Source organism: Mytilus edulis, chromosome 3, assembly GCF_963676685.1.
Source record: "Mytilus edulis chromosome 3, xbMytEdul2.2, whole genome shotgun sequence".
Lineage (NCBI taxonomy): Eukaryota > Metazoa > Mollusca > Bivalvia > Mytilida > Mytilidae > Mytilus > Mytilus edulis.
Window position 1 is genome coordinate 11,752,899 of NC_092346.1, and position 26,825 is coordinate 11,779,723.

Here is a 26,825-nt window from a genome sequence, read left to right on the forward strand (position 1 = left end):
ATAATTGCCTATAATAAACGTTTTCATGATGTTATTTATCTATTTAACAACGGGAGAAGCATCCAGGTTCACCTTGAGTTATTAAATACCATTAATAGATACAAGATCAAACATCTAGAAAAACATCTTTTTTTATATAATTTATACTTATTTATCACTTCCACCTGTGTAAAGACTTTTGTATTTGATCAGGGGCAGGTTAATCAGAAATGATATAGTACTTATTCAAAGCAACAATTCAAAAAGTTTGCTAATTGTGCAATGTTGTTTTGATAACCCTTCTAAATGGACTAGCATTCTAGAGAAATTCTTGTTAAAAGAAATTCTCAACCCTAAATGTAGGAATGAATTTGGAATAACTTCTGATGAAGACATAATTTATTAAAGACAGAAACAAGAATTTGTATTTCTATACAAATCCTTGACAGAAACTAACCATTAAAAAATTCTTCTAAAATCACATAAACATTCCAAATGTGATTTACATAATTGTTATTTGCAAAGACAAAAAGCATGACCAGCAGAGGCGGATTTAGGGGGGGCAGTCCCCTCTTTTTGGAAAAAAAATTGGTTGCTTATATAGGGAATCACTAAAGCGTGACTGGAGCGGGCCCTCTCTTATGAAAATTTCTGGATCCTCCACTGACCAGAGTTATCACACTGTACTACTTGGGGAAAAAAACTGAGAGCCAATATATCTTGAAGATAGCACCAATGTGATATGATTTCTTTAAGAATGATAAATGCTGTTTTTATTCTTGGTATATTCACCCCAATCTTGCACCTTTATTATATAGCAAGTTGTCCTGAATTTCCAAGGTAACACCAATGGTCAATAATCGGTCACCTCTTTCTTACAAAAAGAAATTTTGAAGATGGGAACAATCTCTTTTGACAATTCAACACTCAAGGGTCTACATAGATGAGCTTAAAACTTACATTTCACAGGAACATCAAAACAGCCTCTATCATTGACCAGAATATAAATATCAAACTGAGAACCGCAGACTTATCCACCCTTGATGTATAAATATGCATCTTTTCTTTATAAACAATAATTATACTGCATCAAGACTGAAACAATGACCTTTTTGCTAATTACTTGTTCAAAGATAGTATCATACCTAAACACTTCCACCTAAAAAAGTATAAATATTTTGACTGTTACCCCAGACCTTGAACTTTTAAGATACAAGGGCAATGAACAGTAGAAAATAACAAACATCTGTACTGGTTTACTATCGTTTGTATCTCAAAATCTTATGTTTTCTCTTTATAACAGTTTATATTCAGTTGTACCACATGCAGTTTTGTTTACTCTTTGGTTAAATTTCACTTGAGAACTATTCTATATTGCAACTGCGTTTGATGATCAATTTGAACCCTTCTCAAATTTTAAATAAGTACAAATGGATTTTTCATATTATTTGTTTTTATTAATGTCTTTGGAATTACTCAAATTATAGGACCTGCAGATGTGTTTAATAAAGAAACCTGAAAGAACATGTAAACCCCATCTGAGATCAAAATAAAAAATTAGAGTTACCGGTACTCTTTATGTTGTTTTGTTTTTCATCACTTTCGGCTTTTACAAGTATAAATGTGGGATGAAACAGAAATAAAGGAACCCAGAGAATACTTCTACTTCTACGTCTACCACTAAGTGACCACCATCATTTGGTTGACTATCCTGTCACTGTTTGGTGTGCGCTTGCAAACTTAAGTCCAAAAAAATAATTTTAATATAAAGGAAATAATTTATACATGGTGCAAATAAAAACATGGGACTTGAAATTTAGTGTGCTTGCAATAATCTCTTGAACGAGTCATGACTTTCTGCAGCGGTCACTGAGGCAGGTAAGGTGTTCCAATCTCTGATCATGCTTGGATAGATGGACTCTTTTCTGAATAGTAAAATGTATTATATTCAAAGCTTCATGATTATTAACTATTCTTCATTTGCCTTGGGTTTGTCAAAGGTTTTGTGTATCATATATAAATTCAATTTTCAGTGGTGGATCTTGGATTTTGCACTGTGTTATGGAGGGGCAAGACAAAATACAGAGTACCTTAGGACTGACTGAGTTTTCAGCAGCTCTCCCTGTGAAAAATCAAGACATTTATTTTCTCTCTGTTTGTACTTGCAAGAGAGGGACAAAAGATACCAGAAGGAAAGTTAAACTCATAGATTGAAAATAAACTGACAACGCATGATAGCTAAAAATAAAAAGACAAACCGACAAATAATAGTATAGAAGACACCACATAGAAAACTAAAGACTGAGCAACATGAACCCCACCAAAAACTGGGGGTGATCTCAGGTGCTCCAGAAGGGTTAGCAGATCCTGCTCCACCGTGATGTGGAACTTGCTTTGGCAGTTTTCAGGATAACTATGATTGTCAAGATTCCCCCAGCAATACCAGACAAGATTTTTAAACTAAACTAAAAGTTATGTAATAAAAATGGAAAACATGCACTAAAAGTCACAGAACAAAAAGTCACCATTAATTTGTTTACATATTTTAAATATATTATAAATTATTTCTCGATGATTGATTGTACAGTTTAGGAATTTGGTAATTAGCATTGCCAGATGAAGACAATTGTAAGTAAAGTAGTGTTGATAACAGATATATGGTAGTCTCTTTAAAAATTATTTAAAAAAATCTAAACTTGTAACAAACTTTACTGAAACTTTTATAATTAAATGAAAAATACCATTAAAAAATTGCCAATTCTTCTAAGTCTTGGTATTCAAAACATGCATTTTTTTGGCAATTTAAAATAATAAAATTTGTAAACAAAAAATATCCTCTAAAGAGCTTTAAGTGTTAAATGTCACTCATGTTTACACATATGTAAAACAAAAAAAACTTCACAGAAACCACAAAAAACTGTTTAGATTTGGTACATGGCTTAATCAGATAATCTCCCAAATTATAATTAGATAATTATGACTACAGCTTATCAAGTCTTGAAGCCCAATGTAAACAAACAATGGATTAAGATGTCTATTTCACAAGGCGGAGTTATTAATTACTTCCAGGTAGTGCTAACCATGTGCAACAATTAGAGTTCACCTTTATCGCTTTATTTTCACTACTAGTTAATTTGAAGTTTTTGGAAAGACATCTTAGATTTTATCTTTGTAGCATGTTGGAAGCAAAGAAAATAAACAGCCAATCATTAAATGTACTTAGAGAACTCCAGGTGTTCTGGTCATGTGGTAGAATTTAATAATCAGATTCTTTAATGCATATTTATTTCTTGTTTCAGATTCTGTTGAAAACGATTTTCATCCATATCTTTGTGTTATTATGATTAACAAAAATTACCAACAAATGTAGAAAAAAATTACCATTTGTAATATTCCATCAGACGGCAGGGGTTTTACACCGCAGGGACATTAAAAATACACTGCAGCATCGTAAAAACAGTTTTAAAGATCGTTAAAATACTTATATCTCCATTTCACAACAGTATGATTATTACCAATAATCGTTAAAAATGTGATTTGTATTGTAAAATTGTTGTTTTATTGCACTAGGGGCAATATTTATCATATGTCTTAAAGATCATAAAAGAGAAATTTAAGCTTAATGATATAATAATAATTATGGTTTGTTTAGAATAATTAATTCAAGACTGGGATAAATTAATATCAGCATTTTTATAACATATTTGTCTACTGAGAAGAACAGTATCATCAAGTAAGCAATGCGAACAAGGAACTAAAAAGACAAATGCTAGAAAAATATGACACAATTAAAAAAAAAATAGTTTATAAAGCAGAAGCAAAACATATCATTGGACCAAATTGGAGAAATCGGTGACAATATAATGTAATTTGATGGGACTGTCATACAAGTGAGAGGTTTAGCTAGCTATAAAACCAGGTTCAATCCACCATTTTCTACATTTGAAAATGCCTGTACCAAGTCAGGAATATGACAGTTCTTGTCCATTCGTTTTTGATGCGTTTGTTTTTTGATTTTGCCATGTGATTATGGACTTTCCGAAATTGATTTTCCTCTGAGTTCAGTATTTTTGTGATTTTACTTTTTTCATTTCCTTAAAAAAACCTCAGGACCATTCCAGACCTTGATTAGAACATTGTTGGTACCTTATATTTTGCACTTTGTGATAATTTATGAAGAAACTTTTTTCCTCAAATATTTTGGTCTTTTGTATTGGTTTATTCTAATTTTTCTTTTTACAAACAATGTATCCAATGAAAAATTAATGCAATTATATGCTATTTGATAATCTGCATAATTTGAAAAAACACAACATTATTCAAATTCTATCATCTTTGCATTATTTAATTGTTTTCTTAATTTTCTATCCTTCTTGAAGCTGTTTATATGCAAAACAGTAAGGCAAAAAATAAGACAGATGCTTGTAAAATGAATCGGTTATAATACTCAAAACATCAGAAACAAAAATCTGTCACAAAAACAAAGTTAAGAAGCTTTTCTTTCTTATGTCCACACGTTCTTACCTCCATTGTTTATAATTATGTAATAAAGATGAGCATACTTTTGTTTGAAGATTAATGTTTATCTGTTACAAATGATAAAGATTACCCATAAAACAACATAATAATGTAAACTATTATAAATATTCTGGCAATTATGATTTATCATTGGAGCTTATCAATCAAAACACTTTGATAACCATTGTCAGAGAATTCCAGATTATCCCAAGTATTTGGATAAAGCTCTCATTAACCAGGAATCAGTCAGGAGATTAATTACTGGTTCCCTGTTAATGGACATTCCTGAGATTACTGGTTCTGTGTATTACGATCCCACTGTGAGCCAGGGTATCCATTTCAAAGACATAGCACTCAGATACCAAGGGGTTATGAAAAATGAAAACAAATAAAGTTTGTTAATTATTACACAGTTAGATCAAACACCTTAAAAAATTGCAACAATTCTTCTCTTCTCAGAGATCTGTGATGAAAATGGTCAAGGTCAAGGTTCAGCCATTATTGATAACTTATCTTAACATGTGTAACTTTTTAATGCTAAATTAATTACTTTTTACCACCTATAAATTTTAGATAATTGTAGTGAGTGATGAAATATTCTTTGAAATATCACCAGTATCCAAACTACCAGAGCTGTTTTTATGTGGTAACAATACAGAGTTATGTGACCTGGTTCAGACCTTTATGTTTTTATGAGCGCCCCCTGCACTGTATCAACTTAACAATCTCACTTAATCTAATCCTTTTAATTGGTATGGAAACATAAATTTCAAAATGTAAGCAAGGTCTTGTCCAAAGTAATTTGTTTAATCATAAATTATTTCTAAAGAATTTTGGGAAAACCAAACTCTGGTCTTTTATAGTGATCAGAGTACCTTGTGTTTAACATGATAAGTTATGAAGTTGACCATATACATATTTAATCTTTTGGGTGTTTAACTGAATTGTGTTTAAATAAATGCAGACAAATTAATTAATGGGTATTACATCTATGGTAAGACATAGAATTTCAAAGTAATGCAACAGTTGATTCTGCAACTTTTGAAAATTAAGGGGTTGGCACATAATATTAGAAAGAGAGGTTTCAATTTTTTTCCTATTTTCAAATACATTTTGAATTTTTTTAGTTGTTCCTATTTCCAGATCCCTATCTTTATGGTAAATTATTACAAGAACTTACAATTCTTGAATAAAAGGTATAAAAAAGCTGAGACTACTATGTTATAGTAGTCTATGTTATAGTAGTCTCAGAAAAAAGCTAAAAAAGTAAAAAATGTACCGATAATTAAAATTATTGTTTTATTTTTATTTTTCATCTCTTATAAATCATTTCAAATTTTTAAACAATATCACCCTTTTATTGATTCAATGCCTCAGGTCCTTTTTGTATCTCTTTTTTTCAAAAGAATAAGGGTACAAATTTTGAATGGTAACCTTTAACAAAAGTTAGATATTCTTTCCCTAAGCACATCAGCAAGAATACAGATATAACACTTACAGAGCTTGAAGGTCAATATGGCCTTCTGCTTCTAGATCTTTTAAAATAAGCAATTTAAATTATAATATAAGGTCCAAGTAAACTAGTAAGATAATATGCCAAGCAAGTATGGTTTATCATATTTCCAGAAATAATAATTAAGTAATCATGAAAAAACAAAAATATATAAAATTTCATTAAAAAATTGGAGAAAAAAATAAGAGTTAGTTTCAGAAATATTGTTAAAAGATTTACAAAGAGATCTAAAATGTATTGACTTTTACCCTCATATATATTTCTTTCCTATAAATAATCATCATTTAATCAAATACATATGTCTAAATCTCTATTTATTTCATTTTCCCAAAGATCTAATAAATATATAATTGATAACATTTATTTCATTATTTTTATCATATCAAGATATAGCTTTATCTGATAATGATCTCCCTTTATCTGATAATCAGTTATCTCCTCCTGAGAGGCAAAATATTTATTAGTAGGTAAAAATTAAAAAATATTCATAACAAAGTATTTTCCCATGGGCAGGGTATGTTAAATTTCAGTTTACTAATTAATTAGCCATCGCTATAGATAAAACCTATATGTTTTGTTGCCATGAAAACACTGTGTTGATAACTCACTCTCGCCTTATGACTCAACGTGAATCATTTAGAAATACAAGATCTGTGAGAACATTTACCAATTCCACAACAATAAAAACATAAGTATTTAATAAATCAGAGAGCTGTCAGAGATTCTGACATGGTGAAGCACCATGGGTAATATTAACCATTTTCATTTTTGACAAGGATTACTATCCAATCTGGTTTTAGTCTTGGACAATCAGACATGCCAAAAAAAATAGAAATACCTTCAGTGGAATATTATCTGTCAATTTGTGATCATGAATAATGATCTTTTAACTCAGAGTAAATAAACAAATTAATAATTCTACTGTGCCTAGCTGTAGCCAGATATAGACTCAGCATGCTAGTGGTACTGCTGTGTTTTTCTTTAATCCATTTATTAAATAATAAGCTTGCTTTTGCTTTTTTTCATTTACTGTTTGTAAAGCTTTATATTCACATTTTCAAATTTCCTCATTCTTACATTTTTTTTCTATCTTTTCCCTAGGCTATGCATTCCTTCAGTAATCTCTGTATTTTCAGCATTGTTATAAATCAAGTAATTCATTACTAATAAAATAATTCAAAATTATTGTTTTTTTTTTTTTTTTTTTTTTTTTAAATATTTGAAACATTTTTCATTGAAAAAAGTACATGATGATGATATTTCATTTGTTAACTTAGAAGTTTGTAGTTTGCTTCTATTGTGCTATAAGTTTTGTTTCTGTCTATCTGTACTGACTCAAGCGTGTAAAATATATTCTTAATATGGTGCTGCAAAAAAGTTGTGCTATGAGTTCCATGTCTGTCTGTCTTTACTAATCCATGTGTGTAAAATGTATTCATAACAAAGTGATGTAAAAATGTAGTGCTATCAGTTCCCAAGTCCGTCTGCCTGTACTCACCCCAGTAAAGTGTTGAATCTTTGAGTAGTAGATCTGTGTTGTTGTCCAGGACTTTTATTACAGCTACTTGTAACAGATAATGTTGTTCTGTCCCTTTATAGTAATGCAACATGTCTTTCCATTGAAGCAGGAGAGCTGATACTTCTTTTTCATTTTCTGTTTTCCCCTAGAAAGACGTGAAATAATAAAAAATTCTTAAAGCCAATATCTTCAGAATACTTCTTCATCTTCGTAAACGAGGCTCAAATCTTTTTGTAATCAACACTTTACAGAGTTGATATTTTCGTTTCAAAGTAAAAAAAAATCTCAAATGCATACAATGAAAGCCTTGCAGATGTAATGCTTAGCATAAACTTTATTACTATAATGCCAAGATATATTTTTGAATGAAAAACAACTTCATGGCTTCAAACAGTTTCATAGTTCTACAAAGTGCAGTTTTTTCTTTGCCTTTGCAATGCATTTTTTTCTGTTCCCCCCCCCCCCCCCCCCCCATATTTCAAGCAGTTTTTTTGTTGAGAATGGAAATGGGAAATGTGTCAAAGCGAGAGCAACCCGACCATAGAGCAAAGGTGTCTTCCCTTCATCAAAGTATCCGGCATTTCCAAAAGTGGACAACTTGAAGCATTGCAATTCAAATATTTTACAACAAATTTTTGTTTTCTTTTATGTTAAATGTCATAACATATACATGTTTTTATATTAAGATTCTGGTCATCACACATCTTCATGATTCAAATGACAATAATTTATTTGATTTGAAAGATAAATTTCAAATAAAATTTTACCATCAACATAATACCATTCACATAGATGTGTGAAATTTACAAGAGGGTCTTGTTGGGGGTCCTTCATCTTTTTCTTCTTAAAAGAATATTTTTATACCATTTTTTTATGACTTTATAATATTTATTTTCTCCCATTATTCTGTATTATCAATCTTTTTTGCTTATTTATCTTATTGTTTGTTTCTTATGCCCCCTTATTTTGCTCATTATTCAGTATTCTGTAAACACCATCCTACTGTACATCACATGTCATTCACAAGTATCTGAGATAAGTCAAATTCATAAAAAGCATGTCATAAATTTATGATAAATGAGAACACTTTTATTATGTCTTTTTAATTTCCCTCCATTTGTTTGGGATAAATCATATGTAAATTAGATATTTCAAAATAAACATTTATGAAAATTAATTCAAATGTGTATTCTTTATCATCCTTGCATCTAATTTCATTATTCAAATGAAAATCAGAGTATGATCAAAAATATAAAAATCAATTTGCACCTTTGGGTTCAAAAGTTTATTTGAAATCAATTTAAAGGGAAACTTCGCAAAAAAATCAAAAATTGATATTATGTTCATTCTGTATAAAAATGTTCAAATTCATAGATATTAAAGTTTTATTCCGCTAGATAAGCGATCACCATCGATTTTAAATTTAGAGTATCAATTCTCCGAGATCCGCCATCTTGTCTTCTTTCCCGATGAATAAAAACGATATGTCTATAAACCACAAAGAAACAAAACTACAGTAACCGATGTAGTCGTAATTGCGTGTCGATATCTTGTCAATCGTACGGTTGTTTAATACGACTAACTAACTTGATACGGAAAATATTCTGACTTTTTTTAAATTACCATGGTCTGTTGTTTTTAAACTGTTGATATTGGAATTAGGTGAAAAGTCAAAGTTGAAATCATAAATAAGTGTTCCGTGAAAATTGTTTTCGAAAATCTAATTTGTTCATAATTCTTTAAAGTAATAAACTTTTTTCAAATATATTTTGATCTTCCCTTATCTGATCACCAGCATGGCTAAAGGTATTACTTCCAAAGGTATTGTGAGGGGTATGAGGTGACACGTCCAGGTATTCAAGCGATTTCCTGTCGGGCTTGCAAGTTCATGCATCGTTTCACTTCTGCAGGTATTGATCAGTGTACACGGCTGATAACTTATAACTTATAACTTTCCATTTTGAACTATCAGATGTATAATATACAACTCTGTCTTACTTGTCATTACTAAACTCATACGCTTGTTTATAAATAACATTTCTGGTGTAAAGAATATAATTCATAATATATAAATAATACCCAAAAAATAAGATTTGATGAAATTAAAATCTATTTAAATATTTTTTCCAAGGGTGAATTTGGGAAAATGTAATATATAGTCATTGTCAATAGTGAAGGACAGATTGGAACAGACCAGAAATATTGATTTAAAAAAATGTACGCACTTTCCGACGATTCGTTTATACGACTGGATATAAAGTTACGGAACTATAGCGCAATTTAAAATATATACGTGTATACATTGAACATAAGAAAAAAACATATATTTTGAATAAATAGGGGTAAAAGTGTTGTAAATAGACTAACCAACGTATGCCAACAGTATGTAATCATCGAATGTCGATAGACTACAGTTGTATACCAAAAGAAGAAGAGAACCAATTTGATTTAAATACAGGTCGATGTATAACTTTTGCTTTGGTTCATTGAAGCTGTGGACCTAGGAAAATCACAGATTTATATTTCAATAAGATTGTTCTCAAACAAAGGAAGGAATTCGTCATCACAATTGTTATATATGCCACTGGACGAACACTAATTATCCCCAGGGGATGTGAATATTTTGCTGGGAAACTTTTGAGTATCAAAGTTTCAAATTAATTTCGGGATTTATTTTCTTTCTTGGTATTCAATAACCGAAAAAAGAATAAATTACTTGTTCGCTAAATAGGGATATTCTTGTCAGATAAAAGAATTTTAGTTATATTTAAAAAATAGGGAAATATGACATTAAATTGGTTCTGTCTTTTTTTAAACATCGTTAAAACGATGTGTGTCTAAGGTGAACGCCACAAGAACCCTGTAATACTAGTACGAGAGTATAGCATGTAAACATTCCTTCTCAATAATATGGTTGTATTGGAAAACTTTTCATACAGATTGACAACTCATTGTCCGATATGCATGTAATATTTGCCACATGACGCCCATAGTTCTTTCTACCATCATCACCTTATTCCTTGATATTGCTGTAAACATCGATGGTTCACACCCAAACAAAATGGGAGTAATGAACCTTCAGAGCTTCTCCGTGTTATACACTTGTGAAATATATAGACGAAATTTCTGTATTGAAATGAATCTACATCTCACAAACAGGATTTTCAAATAACGATTTTGAGTAATCACCTTACAAACCAATATAAACGTATGGCAAGATATAACCATGAAGGAATTTAGTTTTTGTCAGAACTCATCACTATATCATAAACGTATACGTATATATATGCATACAGTTTCAAATATCAAGAACAAGCGTTCGATGTCGATAGTCTGTTCTCTAACTGTTCAGAGTTAGACATGTCACTTGTTCATTCTTGGAAGCCTTCATATTCCCCGTCTAACGATGGGAACTCTTTCTGATTGTGTTGACTATAAATGCTTGTATGGTAATTCTGTCGTTTATCTGTACAAACGGTTGCATTTCCTCTCCTTTCCCAACAAACAAACGAACGAAACGCAACTAGTCTGATTTCTCTGGAGCTCATCCTCAATGGCTCTTATACGTCAGGAAACTTACATGTATACTAATAATGATTGTTTCATGAACAACGATGTATGAACGAACTATTATAAATTCGTCAATATCTGTAATGCATGACTAAAGTATAACTTTTATTACAACTACTGTATTACTTATTTGGATTAATGACGGCTATCATGTTTAACATTGCACAACTATTATCATAGAATTTTAAAAAAAATCCTCAAAAATCCTCAAAAGATATAATGCCTTAGCTTAGATAATTAGTATTCTTTTCACAAAAAGTTCGTGTAAATGATTGTCAAATGAATTTAATTATGTAAGAATAAAATGTTAAAAAGAAACTAAAAAAAAATTATGCATGTTGTATGTTGTATTTTTTTGTCAATTAAAAACTTTAAAATTGCAATAGTTTTATTAGCATTTAAACACAGCCAGATTTGAATACAAGTTAAGAAATTCCGGTAAAGTCAATGATATCAAACAGATGTACAATGGTATATCAAATTGGGTAATATTGCATTTAGTTTTTATTAAAGATTAAAACTACTATTTTTTGCTTCATATTTGAATCTTTACGCCAATTGCCGCTAAGAAAGTAATCAAAAATTGTTTCCTTTTATTTTTATACACTTTCGGAATTACGAATCTGAATTTTATTTTCAATTAATTTACACAATTTAATTATTGTATCTTTATTCTCATCGTGTATTTAATCTTAGTGTATTAACATCATGACAGCATATACTCTAATCCTTTCTATTTATCCTTTCCAAATAACAACATTTATACCTGTGTACGCTTGAACTCACACCTGCGGCTAAATAGCTACAAGGTAAACGAATTGACCTCAAGCCGAGAAATATACAGTGACCTTTACAAAATAATATACACACTCTGCTCACACATTAGTTGCATTGAAATGATTATCAAAACAATAACGGTAAATAGAACTGAAATATTTTCAGTTCAATATCAGTAAAAATGTTCAATAAATATTTTATGAAAAAAATCTCAACAATAATTAATTAAATTTATTCAAAAACATTTACTAGAGATAATTTTATAGGAGTTTAATTCAATCAATACAAAACGGTATATATATGCATATTCACTTTCGTTCATTCTTATATTGTGGTTTATAACTTCGACCATTCGTCAGCTGTGCGCTTTTAATTACGTATATTGTCGATAAGCTATAAGAGTTAAACAGATTTTATTTTTTCCCAGAATTCAATAAATCGGGCTAATACGTCACGATCCACTCGAGAATTCAACCAAAAAAGTTACAAATACTTGATTTTCTCCGTTATTAGAAGGAATATAAATTTAAAACTTTGCAAATGTGTTTTTTATGTTAAGATGAACATAATTAGATGATAAGTAAAAAATCGCGGAATTTCCCTTTAATATATTTTTTTGTTATTTCAATGTCAAACTGTTCATAGTTGGCCATAAATTTAATAAAATCATAAATCAAACTTTTTGAGATTTTTTACCTGTAACCAGGTGTTAACAAGTTTTGGATGAAGTTGGAGTGACTGACAGGTGGGCGAGTTTGAATGGAGCACATTCTCCAATAATTATGTCATTTATTGAGAATTTTAGTCAGATTCCACAGGAGGGGGGAAATCTGAGAGATGGGCGGATCTGCAATAGGTGTGAAAATTTGACATTTATTATATGACTAACATATAAGTGTCTTGTCTATTGATAATTAGAGGGTAATTAATATCCAATTAACAGCATGAAATGTGAATCAGAGGTATAACCAATTGTAAGGGAGATAACTCTAAAATAAAACATTTAAAAAAATCTGCAGTAAGTAAAAAAATAAACCACTGGCCTAATCTTTAAATTTTCATTGAAAGAGATAAACTAGGTTACATCTGAAGTAAAAAAATAAAACAAAATCATATATTAAAATGTCTGATATTAGATATACATTATAAACAATTGTATTAAATTGAATGATTGTTGGTTGCTTAGTGTCCAGTGGCAAATATTTCACACATTTTCAGGACAATTCATATTAATTGATGGAAAAAAATAAATGAATTATGATTTTTACATTGAAAATTAATTACAATTTTGAATGAAAACAGAACAAAATAAAGCATTTGAAATTTTTAGTTGTTGAATCACTTTGAATTACATCATTTTTCATTGCATTCGACACCACAAAAATTATAAATTTTATATCCAAGAACCATATGTATATTTTTCTGTTCCAAACATATTTTTTATATAATAAGATATTGTTTACAATAATTAAGAGTATGAAAAATCATTTCACATGTGACCTCTCTCAATCATGCACTTCAAAACTGCAAAATAATATTCTTTCAGGCTCTTCATTGCAGGAGTTCACATGATCATATTAAAAAATGCACTTTCCCAAAAACCACAAAGCTTCACAATCAAACTATGATATGGTTACTTTTTGACAGTCATTACAAACATCTTAAAGATGCCAATAAAATCAGAATCTTATGAATGTTTTTAATTAAATGGAAGAAATGGATTTTACATGGTGAAACATCATCATTACATATTAATTACTGCACGGAGACAGCTAACCCTAACACCTGTCAACCCCTGCCGATTTTCTGTACGATCTTACAGGTTAACATCTGGTCTTGGTTATTTTTGTGTTTTTTAACAGGTAATCAGCTGATGGTAGTCAGAAAATATTTTCATGTCAATAAAAAAAGTGAAGTGTTTCAATATTCACTTAATCATCTGTCATTTCTGTATAGAAGCATGAAAGAGAAAGGGTTTCATGTTTTTGATACTTTGATTTAGTAATTTATCTTGAAGGTTCCCAAAATTTGTTAATTTATGACTTGATAAATATTTTATTTTTTTCTGATTTCTATTTATTAAGTTCATTAGTTAAGTGATTCAGCTGATAATATTGATTATGAGCTATTGTATTTAAAGTCCAGCGGCAAATATTACATTTATATGTCAATGAGATATGACTGAACACAGAGGGTGATTTAAAATGCTAGCCAAGGTGACCATTCACAGAAAGACATGTCAACTTAAAAGAAGCATGAAAAAAGTAAAATCACAAAAATACTGAACTCAGAGGAAAATCAATTCGGAAAGTCCATAATCACATGGCAAAATCAAATAACAAAACGCATCAAAAACAAATGGACAAGAACAGTCATATTCCTGACTTGGTACAGGCATTTTCAAATGTACAAAAGAGAAAGGGTTTCATGTTTTTGATACTTTGATTTAGTAGTTTATTTTGAATGTTCCCAATGATTTGATTGTATATAAGGTCCTTGTTGAACATTTTATTTGTCTTATTTCAATTAAAAATGTTTAAAGCTTTTATGTGATTAAAATGATGATAATGAACAATTGTTTTATGTCCAGTGGCAAGTATTATATCAGCAAAAGGACATGTGTTTAACTCTATTCGTACTAGACAAAATGCAGAGCCTGATTTTTAACAAGGAGAGAGTAATGTCAACTTTTCTGATCCATCTTTTCTCTTATTCCTACAAGCTAATGGCTAATAGCAGATAAGCATCAAATACAGTACTACTGAAAATAAATTTACCTATTCTTAAAATAAATTACTTAATAAAAAATTAACAACTATAAAAAGACCGAGTGATATTATAATAGAATAACTTTTATTGAAATCTATGAATAAAATTTTTAATTTCCTTCTTTCTTTTTGGGGGATAAATATATCCACCTGGGGAAACCCCCCTGATTAAAAATAAACCAATAACTATTTCTGTTTGTTTTCTGATGATACAGCAGATGAGAGACCCAGTGTCAACCTGTCAAAGTTAAACAGATATTTCCCTGTCAATATTAAACAGATATTACCCTCCCTGTCAATCAGTTAATTGGGAAATCAAGTGAATAATCAGACATATCACCTGTTTATAAAATAAATATTCATAATAGGATAATGATATATCAATATTACAAGATTTTATGATAAGTCAACAGATCCCATCATATAATCACTGTCAGAAATATTGACACTATAAATTAAAGGGGGACCTCCTCCTTTGTTGGAATGTTAACAGGTAATGAGGCAATATTGCAGGTGAAGCATGTCAGAGATGATACATTTTCCCTCCCACGAAAGATTGTCAATGATAAAAAAAATCATTAAAAATGTTAAAAAGTTAGAATTAGACTTATTAAAATATCAACAGCTACAATTTAACATAAAAACAATAAAAAAAATTAAGGAGAACAACATTAATAATAGAAAAAAAAGAGATAAAATAAGGAAAAAGTGCTCTCTGCCTGTCAATGACTTTTAAAAAAAGCTAGTCTGGATTTTGAAATATAATTCATTCTATGGTTTGAGTTTTAAAGTCAACTTTTAAGATTCTCTATAATATTTAACTTTTATTCATTTCAAATTGCAATAAGCTCACATTGAAATACCACACACATATATTCTAACATCAAAAATGTTGAAATATATATCTGAAACACTAATCCAGTGTTTATGAGCTAACTTACAATTTGTGACTTTTCCAAATGACACACACATATATACATTCTTATAAAAATAAATACCAAGTTTACAACCTTTTATATAATATTGACTTTTTTCTTACATTTGTAACAACTGGGCATGGGCTTCAGAGGAGAGAAAATATTGGTTGTCCACCTCATATGGATGTCTCATTAACATTGTCCCTCTCAATTTGTAGGTTTTAAGTTTTGTTATTTCAGGAAAAAACATAAATAAATATAAAAACATCAATGACTCCAATAAATAACTAACTAAATGGTAAATAAAACAAATTATGAAAATTGATATAAATCAAAGCTTATTAGGTTATCATTTCTAAGCATATAATGTTATTCAGCACATTATTTCTTCCATGAACAAGTCATCATCTCAAGTAACAACCTTGAAATGTCGACTGCATGTTAATTAAATCAAAAGTTTGAAAAGTTAATTACTCCAGCCACTCCAGGACTTCCTGAAAAACTGACCGAAACTGACCAAAACTAATTTATCTACATCAGGAAAACACCATGGATCATTGAAAACTCAGTTCTACTCTAATTCTACCCAAGAACATTACTTTTGATGAAGGACTGGTCAATCAACACTAGAAAGGTCAAGGTAATGGTCAGCTTGACCACAGTAATGAGTTTTACAGATACTAAATGACCACATAAATTCCTTAAAATTAATCAATCTTCTATAAAATTTATTTCTACTGTAATACACTTGGCACTGAAATCTAAACAATTAGCCAATGAAAATATTAATTGGGATTTAACACTCTAAATTAAAAATTCAATATTTTGTCATAATTAAAGCATATTTTGATTGTTATGCATAAGGCCATTAGTTTTTTCAATTACATAGTTTCAATTTTTCATGCTAGGGCCTTTTGTAGCCAACTATATGGTATAGGTTTTTCTCATTGTTCAAGGTCTAACTCAAACTGTTGCCTTAATTTAATAAAAACCACTTCATTTAACTTGGTTGGATAGTTGTCTCATTGGCAATCATTTCACATCTCCTTATTTTTGTGGATAGTTATCTCAAAGGCAATCATACACCATCGCCTTATTTTTGTGTATAGTTGTCTCAAAGGCAATCATACACCATCGCCTTATTTTTGTGTATAGTAGTCTCAAAGGCAATCATACACCATCGCCTTATTTTTGTGTATAGTAGTCTCAAAGGCAATCATACACCATCGCCTTATTTTTGTGTATAGTTGTCTCAAAGGCAATCATACACCATCGCCTTATTTTTATTTTTGATAAGACATTGACTGATGTAGGTAAATAATCAAACTGCTATATTTTTTTTCTCCAGAATCCAATATGGTGAAAGAATATTTGACATTTAGCCAAACAAAAACTAAAACAAAAACAAACAAAAGCAACTAATTCAGATCATTCATTAATAACTCCAAAAATATATTAATTCAAACCCTATCTTCTGAAAATTTTATAAACGAAATTATAACATTTGAATCAAAGAAATATAGTGAAAATCAAAATGGGATAGATCAGGCAGCTAGTGAGCTTGATTTAATTTTATGCAACTTAACAGAAAAAACTTGTACACTAAGACATGTAAGAGGTATACCAAACTTTAAAAGAAACAAAAAAAAGAAACAAAAATGGTCAGATAATGAAGTATATGAATATAAAAAGTCAATAAATGCAGTTGGAAAAGAATTAAGACAAAATCCCTTTAACTGTTCACTGAAACATAAATACTTTTGTTTACTCAAATCATTTAGAAAGTTAACAAAACAGAAAAAAATAGAATATAAAAAGAAAATCTTTGATAAACTTTCAGATTCGATGAATAAAAATCCTCAGGAATACTGGAAAATACTAAAATCACTAGAAAACAAAAATACAGATGGAGATGATGATTTAAAAGAAATGTTAAAGGACAGTGAAAGCACAATTAAACATTTCCAAAATCAAGGAAAGTTTTCAAAAATAAATAATGATTTTCAAACCAAAATTGAGCAAAAGCTGAAAAATATTGAAGATACTATTTCTTTTAACCCGGAGACAGACAGGCCTATTACTTGCTCTGAAATTAAATGTATTTTAAAAAACTTAAAAAATGGAAAAGCAAGCGGTCCAGATAGTGTGTTGAACGAGGTAATTAAATTTAGTAGTCCAGTAACTACCAAAGCATATGCTAAACTATTTAATCTTATGTTAAAAACAGGACACTATCCAACTTCATGGAATTCTGCATACATAACTTTAGTACATAAATCTGGTGACAAATGTAATCCAAGCAATTACAGAGGAATTTCTTTAATCAACTGTATATCCAAATTACTTAGTAGTATCTTAAATCAAAGAATGATTAAAACTATGGAAAAAAAATTAACTAATGCCCAGTTTGGATTTAGAGTTAATCATAGAACTGCAGACAGTGTATTTATCCTTAAAACTTTGATTAATAAATATATTCATAAAAATAAAAGAAAACTTTATGTCTGTTTTGTAGATCTTAAAAAGGCTTTTGATTCCCTTTGGAGAATTGGAATGCTTTATAAATTAGCTAAAATGGGTGTAGGGAAACATATGTTTGAAATAATAAAACAACAGTTTATTCATACTGAAGCATCTATAAAATATAATGATAAACATTCTAGATTCTTTCCCATTGACCGAGGAGTGAAACAAGGGGACAGTATTAGTCCCACACTCTTCAATTTATTTATTAATGATATAGTTGAAAATTTTGACCATAAAGGTTCAAAACCCTTGAGAATATTAAATTCTGATATAGGAAGTCTTTTGTTTGCCGATGACCTTATAATTTTATCCGAAAGTAAAGAAGGTCTTCAAAATAGCTTAAATAACTTATCAAATTACTGTGAAAAATGGCAGTTATGTCTAAATACTAAAAAAACAAAAACAATGATCATTGAACAAAGAACTACAAAACTGGAACCATACATTGTAAGGTTCAATAATGAAAAAATTGATAACGTTACTGAGTATAAATTTCTGGGCACTCTGATAAAAAATAATGGAAATCTAAATGCAAGTTTAACAGATTTAGCCAAAAAAGCTAGGAAAGCTCTGTTTTCATTAAAAACACATGCAGCCTTTTTGGGAAATTTTCCTGTTAATGTATCCTGTAATCTTTTTGATTCTCTTATAAAACCAATTTTAACATATAATGCTGAAATATCATACATGGATACATATCAATCTTATTATAGAGCAAAAGGCAGATTAAAATCCCAAAACAAAGATATAGATAATTTCCAATATTTGGATAAGACTCCCTTCGAAAAGGTTCATGTTAATTTCTGTAAATATATTTTAGGTACTAAAAAAACATCTGCTAATTTAGGTGTTAAAGCTGAACTTGGTAGACAACCAATAGAAAAATATATAAAAACACAAGCAATTCTTTATTGGGCTAGATTAAATACTGAAAACATAAACCCATTGCTAAAAGAAAGTTATACATTAAGTAAACACCTTGATTCACAAGGAGTTTATACTTGGTCCACTTTTATAAAAGATTCAACACAAGAAATGAATATTGATATACAAAAAGTAATGTCCTGTCAAAATATGGAACAAGTTAACAAACTAAAGGCTTGGATTAAGAATATTACAAGTAAATTTTATTCAGAACTACTGGAAAATAAAATTAATAGTTTGAACGAAAATAACAAACTTTTTCTTTACAAAAATATTAAAGTCAAACAAGACCAAGAATTTTATCTAAAATATCACAATTTTGAAACTAGACGTTTATTTACAAAAATTAGAATTAGTGACCATAATTTGCTCATTGAGAAGGGCAGATATCTAAAAATACCTCGAGACAATAGAACATGTCCAACTTGTAAAACCTTAGAAGATGAAAATCACTTTCTCCTCCACTGTCAAATTAATAATGTTTTACGTATAAAACTTTTTAATGACATGGCAATAGATAATCCTATGTTTTCAAATCTATCTGATACTGAAAAACTAGTAGTCCTACTAAATCCTTCTAATATAAACCAAGTGAAAAAAACAGGTTCCTTTATAAAACAGTCTTTAGAGCTGAGGACAGGGGACTCTTAGTTACTTTTACTTGTATATATAAAGATATGTGTGTGTTTAACTCAGTTATTTTATTGTTGCTGTTACTTTTGTTTATGTCACAAGTATAATGTTACTTATATGACAAATAAAGATTATTAATCTTGAAATTAAACTCAAATGAACACCGTACTATGGTTCAACTTCAGGTCTGGGCTTTGCTCATTGTTGAAGACCGTACCTCTAGTTGTTTATTTCTGTGTCATTTGGTCTCTTGTAATGGGTTGTCTCATTGGCAATCATACTACATCTTCTTATTTATATTGAGTATACAAAAAACTACTGGAAAATATAATACAGCTTTTGGTTCTTGAGTACATATAAGATTATTGTGTTTTCACTATTGTCCCTCAAACAAAGTTAACTGTAGCTTGGTTTGGCTTTCATTCTAATTCCTTTTTAGCCATTATAGGTCAGCTCCTTGAGGTATTGAAAGTATCTATATGTCCCTGTTTTGAGCATTATTGATAAAATTATAAATCCGGGAAAGCACTTCAGAAGTGTTATTTTCATTATAAAAATCCCTAAAGGCTACATGGCTTGCTAGATGGTCCTTGCTGTTCTCTTTAGGGCCAATAGCTGTTTATCGTCCACAAACTTTAGCAATTTCGTTTTTCCAAGCAATTGATCAGAAGCATAGTTACCTGACAAAGTTTATTCCAGAAGCAGGTGTTTTAAAATTGTTCACACGAAAATCATATCATAATCCTCTCTGCTGATCATTTTAACTTATTTTTCATTTAGAAAAGGGTGCACCTGCACTGGATTCATTGTCTCTTAGAAAACTGTTTTAAAATGCACGTCATTATTCAGCATAAAAATCAGACATGCCAACTTGGCAATATTATTTACTCATTATCCATGCATCGAAAGATTTATAAATTTTTGAATATTTTACCCCAAACCCAAGATGATGCATACAAAATTGCTTTATCACTATGCCTGATTTTTATAAAACTGTTTTAACGATTTGTCTGAAATGATCTATATTACGACCTATGAAACATTGCATAACAATGCAGAGGTCGTTACAACAGCCCGTTTGTATAATTGTTGTACCACCCAAATACCAGCAGAATATTAAAAACTAATAGTGCCATAAGCCTTAGTAAATCCTGGTTTTATGGAAATTAAAGTGTTGGATGGTTGGCATTGGAGCATGGGCGATGCTATGAAGCATTACAGCAGATGCAATATTAACAACATAACAAATGTTGACTTAGTAATTTACTAAATATTTTAACCAGGTCTTAATGTCTGATGGAGTTAACAAAAGGATACCAAGAAGAAATAAGGATGATGATGTTGTTACATATCAAATTTACAATTTCTTTTTTTCCATATTTTATGAATCACACTATTTGTTTTTCATTTTCACAATCCTTTAAATTTTCGCTTTACTTTTTTATGATTCCCATTTTTTTCTCTCTCACATAATACATGTGTTATTTAGACTGTATACATGCTTTTAAAATACAAAATAATTTTATTTCTCTTTTGACAATTCCAGATTGATTTATTGCATAATTTTTATACATTTTTTATCCACCAAACTGTTTCTTATTCAAAGTGTAACAATTCACAAAATTGATTCATTCTTGCAAATTTTACTTTTTTGTTTTATAAATGAATTTTAAAGAGAAAAGAAACCATTAATTTATGTTTTAAAGAGAAAAATAAAAACCATAGCTTCATGTATGATTTTGGTTTGGCTTTAAAGAATGTTCTAATTAATTTTTAAATAAATACCCCAAATAGTTTTGTCACATGCAAATATGCCTTACAATTGTTACCACCCAAAATATTTCCCTCCCACAAAAAAGCTGTATTAAAAATGTACTGTCAATTTAGAAACAACTTTTGACTTTAAATTGGCCATTTTTACAAGTTTCACTCTAGCATTTGCTTATGATTTCCATTTATTTACATTGTATACCAAAAATATGAGACATTCAAATAGGTGCCACATATCTATATTTGAGTTATTTTTTAAAAAAGTTCAAGAAGATGAATAATTCAGAGAGGCATTTTTCAGAGCTAAATTTTTTTAAAAATTTTATTAGTATTAAGATAACTAAGGTAACTCATTTTTATTCCTTTCAAAAGAGGTCTATCATTCCAAAGAAAAATGTCATTGAACTTCCAAAGTTTCTGACTAATTGCTTTAGAGAAAGACATTATCATTTTCCCCAGCTTATATCTTATTGACAAATATTCTGACGGCCCTGGCGATGACACACTGGGTACCTAACTTATTGACTGTACAGTTGTTACAATTAATGACTTGTTTACAATTTTAAATTGAAATGCAACATTAATTTCCAACCAATTAACCCAATTTAATCAATACACAGATTCAGTTTGTCAGTGAAAAGACAGGTGCCTTGGCCATCTGGTGGGTCAATTATCTCCCTTGCCAATACCATCTAATTGGCAGGGGAGGTAATTATAATTACCTGTTTGTACCTATATATCTAGAAAGTGAATGATGTGGTCAGCTTGACCAATAGTTATATAGCTTTAATCTACACAACTTCCTTGATAAAACTGACCCTTCCTGTATATTTATACAATAAAATTTATTTCTGTAATGGTCAAGGACTGTTATTGTGTCTTGTAATTAAAATCCTTGTTCAAGTGTAAAAAGGTGAAAATTATTATTTTGATATTAATTACCTCCCCCCTGAATGCTGTAAATAACATTTCAGGTGTGAACAATATCAACACCTACACTGATTTGAATTTAATATTACTAAAGATATTTTTAGAGGTAATGGCAATTATAAAGTGTTAATTATTCATGTAAATAAGTGCAAATTACTATCAATTATATATTATTGGACATTAGCACAGAGATGTCTTACCTATTTTGGAAAGGTGTAAATTAATTATTAGAATTTAGGTTATTTATTCTTGTCTTTCACACCAGGTTGTTTGAAATTAATTTATACCTTTTTCACCTGATGAAAGGGAGATAATTTGTTTGCTAGCATGTCAATTACCTATCAACAATGTGTAAATTACTCTTTCATTTCAACCAAAAAATTGTTTGTTACTAATGATTCAATGAAATCAATTCCTTAGTGACAAACAGAAATTTTGTGAAAATAAAAAAGTTATATATCTAACATGTGTAAAAGAGTATGACTACAAAGAATTTTTAATCTTTAGGTATAGAAAAAGTCATCTACTGAAAATTTACTTTATAAGCTAACATTTCTGAAATTTAAACTTATTTTCTCCCTCTTCCCTTTTCAACAATGTTTTCTACATTTTATTCCAAGTCACATGTTATACAGAAGTCAATTATTTGTTAATATTTTATTCCCTCACAAATTTTTTCTCAATTCTTAACTAACATTTTATGTTGGCAGCTTATTTCATTATTATTTAATATCAAAGACCATTATATAGTTTAAAGCTGGTCAACTTCCAGGCAAGTATGTTTACAAACAAACTTCCTTTGTTTCAATATGAATCCTCTTTGTTTGTGGTTTACCTTGCAGCTTTGTTTCAGCAAGACGTCTCTTTGTTTATGGTTTACTTTGCAGCTGTTCAAAGAAATCTATTAATTAATTGAAGTAATTAAATATAGATCCATGTACGCTGCATCAATAACAGGGAACATTGTAAGAACTATATAATAGTCATAAAGTCAAGCAAACATCAAGAAATTTGATAATTAAGCAAATATTTTATGAAGTGTGCAAACTGCAGGGTGTATGAAATTAACCCTTAATTACCTCCCTTTGCTGATTACTTCCCCTGCTGACACACACAAGGCCAGTAATTAGAATTACAGCACCATATCAAAGGAGATTTTTGAAAGAAAAAATTGATAGCAATTTTATGTTGTGGAAAATCAATTTGTGAATGTACTTACATGGGACATTAGACCAAGGGAGAACCTGTTATACTGAAGGGCTTATCATCTGACTCCTTAGGGAGTCACTTATCATTTACTTTCCCTAATTAAAGATAAAAGGTTATCCATTCTATATATAAGATATTACAAAGTTGAGTTAATTAGAAAAATTCCAATGGAAAAATGGAATCCTGTGTTGAATGACTCAGTGCACAAATTATATCTTTGGTGTGACAAATAAATTGTCCACAAGAATGACTAATAAATGTTCTAAAAGAATTATGCAATTTTCATGATGTAATATAAAAAATCTTTGAAAATGAAAAATAAAAGCATGGCACACAAATTTTTCAAAATGACTACCAAATTAAATCCTGACTTTGTAAAGGTACATTCTTCAAGAGTAGTACTGGTTTAACTATGTTTTATGATGACAGCCCTAAAATTTAATGAGTCTCAAAATAGTCTTTCAGTTGAAGCTTTTTTGTCATAATAAAATATAGGGCACTTCAAAAGTGAAAACAAATCTATATGATGTCTTGAACCCCCAGAATATTAAACAACAGTCACTGCCACAAGCTCAGCAGTGGGAAAACATAAAATCTTACCACAGGCTCAGTAGTGTAAACCTTAGGCAGACAACTCATGTAATCATGAAAAAAATAATAGGAATATTTTAGTCCTTCACTATGTTGGTCCACCACTTTGGTGGACATGTACTCCTTGAGCAATAAAAATTCATGAATCATGGACTATCATAAGCACCCTCTTTATTCATGGACTAGGGGGTTTTAAGGCATTAATGTAGGATTCTAGAAGAGCAGAACAAAATGACTGAGTTATTAGGTTTACAAAGCAATTTGTTATGACTTTTGTTTCGAATGTATTGTGTCTATGTTATAAAAATGCCACAAATTTCAATTATATTTTAAGTTATTTCCACTTTAAAGACATGACATCCCTAACACTTATATTGACGAACATTGCTCTTTTAATAAGAATATAAGGAGATGAGGGGCCCAGAGGGGGTACACATGTCAATGAGACAGCAACCCAGAGACAAAAATAACATAACATTTAATGATGGCTCTTCAACAAAAGACAGGTTTTTATACATTTTATTATTCTCTTATTGTCCAATTTTCATTATGTTTGATCATGTTTTTTGTCAATGTATTTGCCATAACCAAAATTGGTTTTTGTCTGTTTTGCAAATAAAGAATTATTATTATTACTTAATCTCCCACAGTCTCTATAAAATATAAAAAAGAAGATGTGGTATTATTGCCAATGAGACAACTATCCACAAAAGACCAAAATGACACAGGCGTAAACAACTATAGGTCACAGTACGGCCTTCAACAATGAGCAAAGCCCATACCGCATAGTCAGCTATAAAAGGCCCCGATAAGACAATGTAAAACAATTAAAACAAGACAAAGTTGTGAAATAAATCAAACATATACAATCAATAACAAATTCTCCAAATGACAAAGAAAAACCTTTCACTTTCAAGAAGTTCAGGAATTTTAATTTACACAGCAAAAAGTTTAACTTTTTAATAATTTGAGATGGTGAAGGTTCATTTGTCACTAATTGGAATCAAATTTTACTGACTTTTTCTTACCAAATTTTGAGAAAAGTGAAGAAATGCCAAAGTAAATTATAACTTTTTGACAATCATTTATGACTTGGGTTTCAAGTGTACTAATTTTCTCTTAAAAAAATCCCTCCCCAGTTTTAAAGTAATATTTGAAGTAATTTACACTATAAAGAACATGTTATCACTTTTTAATATCTTTATTTATACACTAAAAGCTTTTTTTTTATTGGATTAACATTTTTTATTTTATGAAATATAAAATCATTACTTTACTAAGTACTTTAAAGTACATAATACAAAGAACCGAAAAAAAAAATCTCTTCATCGTAAAACTGCCAAAACTGTCATAACTAAGAGTATATAAAAGTATTTGTTTATATTCTAATGATCTTGCAATGCACTCTAGTTGTTTATTTAACAAAGACATTATCTACCAGTTCTCTGCCTCCCGCTGACTTAATTGAGAAAAAGCATTGCTTAATAGGATGACCAGGAATCTACAGTGTTTTGTCTTATTAAAATTTCCAATCAAGCAAAGAATTTTGACGGCTCATTTCAACTCGATTGTAAACAAATACATAATGAAAGAAATATTACTAACAGAATGACAAAACTTTGGATAATTGTTTCAACAGTGATAATAGTTTGCTACTTTTAATAAAGTACAAAGTGTGTCCCCAGTCCCCAGTGTTGATCAGATCCTGGGTGGGGTAATAGGCTTATACAAATTATCATTACATAGAGCTTTGATGTATGGACTTTGCTCATTGTTGAGGGCCATACAGTGACCTATAGTTGTTAATTTCTGTATCATTTGGTTCTCTTGTGGAGAGTTGTCTCATTGACCACCATACCACATCTTCAGTTTTTTAGACAGGCTTTGAAAAGTTTTTTTCCATAGACATTACAATTAGTTCCTAGTGATTGGAAGATTTTTAAGAGGGGTAAGGGCACATATAACAATGATTTAATATTCAATTCTTAGAGAGCCTGGTTCACAGAAAAGAATATTATGGGCAAACAAATGGATAATAGGCAATGAAAAATACACAACAGAGAATAATAGGGTGCTAAATATTAAGAATAGATGAAATAATAGGTATAGGTATAAAGAATAGGGTAAAAGAGGCTTATAACTAAGGAATACAGAAATGAGGGCATCCACTTCCCCACCCCCCAGAGCCCCCAAGATTTGAAATACATGTATTGAAGTAAGGAAGAGACTAAATAGGAAATATTTTCTTACAATTGAAAATTGTTTGCTTAATGTTCAGTGACAAATATTTCATGCATACAAGAAGATAAGAAAATTCAACAGATAGATTTAGCAGAGTGTTGAATGGAATAAGGAATTGGAAATTTAGGCTGTTTTTTTTACTAAGATGTATAAAATATTGAAGAAGTTAGGGAATGGGACTGGAGAATGATTGAAAAAATAAAATAAAAAATAACACACTGCCCTTTGGAAAAATTACCCTCCCCCCCCCCAAAAAAAAAACCAAGACAGTAAAAACACAAAAAAATTAAAATCTTTCAGATGACTAATAGAAACATTTTTTTCTGGTTTTTGAGTTTACACAAATGACAAATACTGTTGTAAATTTGATGAAGTTTTCTCATCGTAAATCAGTGTTACACTTAGCTTGCTCCTCATCTTAGAGATCTTATCTTATGTTC

General features: G+C 29.7%; 1 protein-coding gene across 1 annotated transcript in view; it reads right to left on the reverse strand.

Annotated features, from left to right (window-relative positions):
• Positions 1–26,825, reverse strand: part of LOC139515817 (tRNA (32-2'-O)-methyltransferase regulator THADA-like) — a 218,702-nt gene that overhangs the window by 16,319 nt on the left and 175,558 nt on the right. The window contains exon 35 of the mRNA XM_071305528.1: positions 7,509–7,674. Coding sequence (XP_071161629.1) covers positions 7,509–7,674 — 166 coding nt within the window. The remainder of the gene's footprint in view (positions 1–7,508; positions 7,675–26,825) is intronic.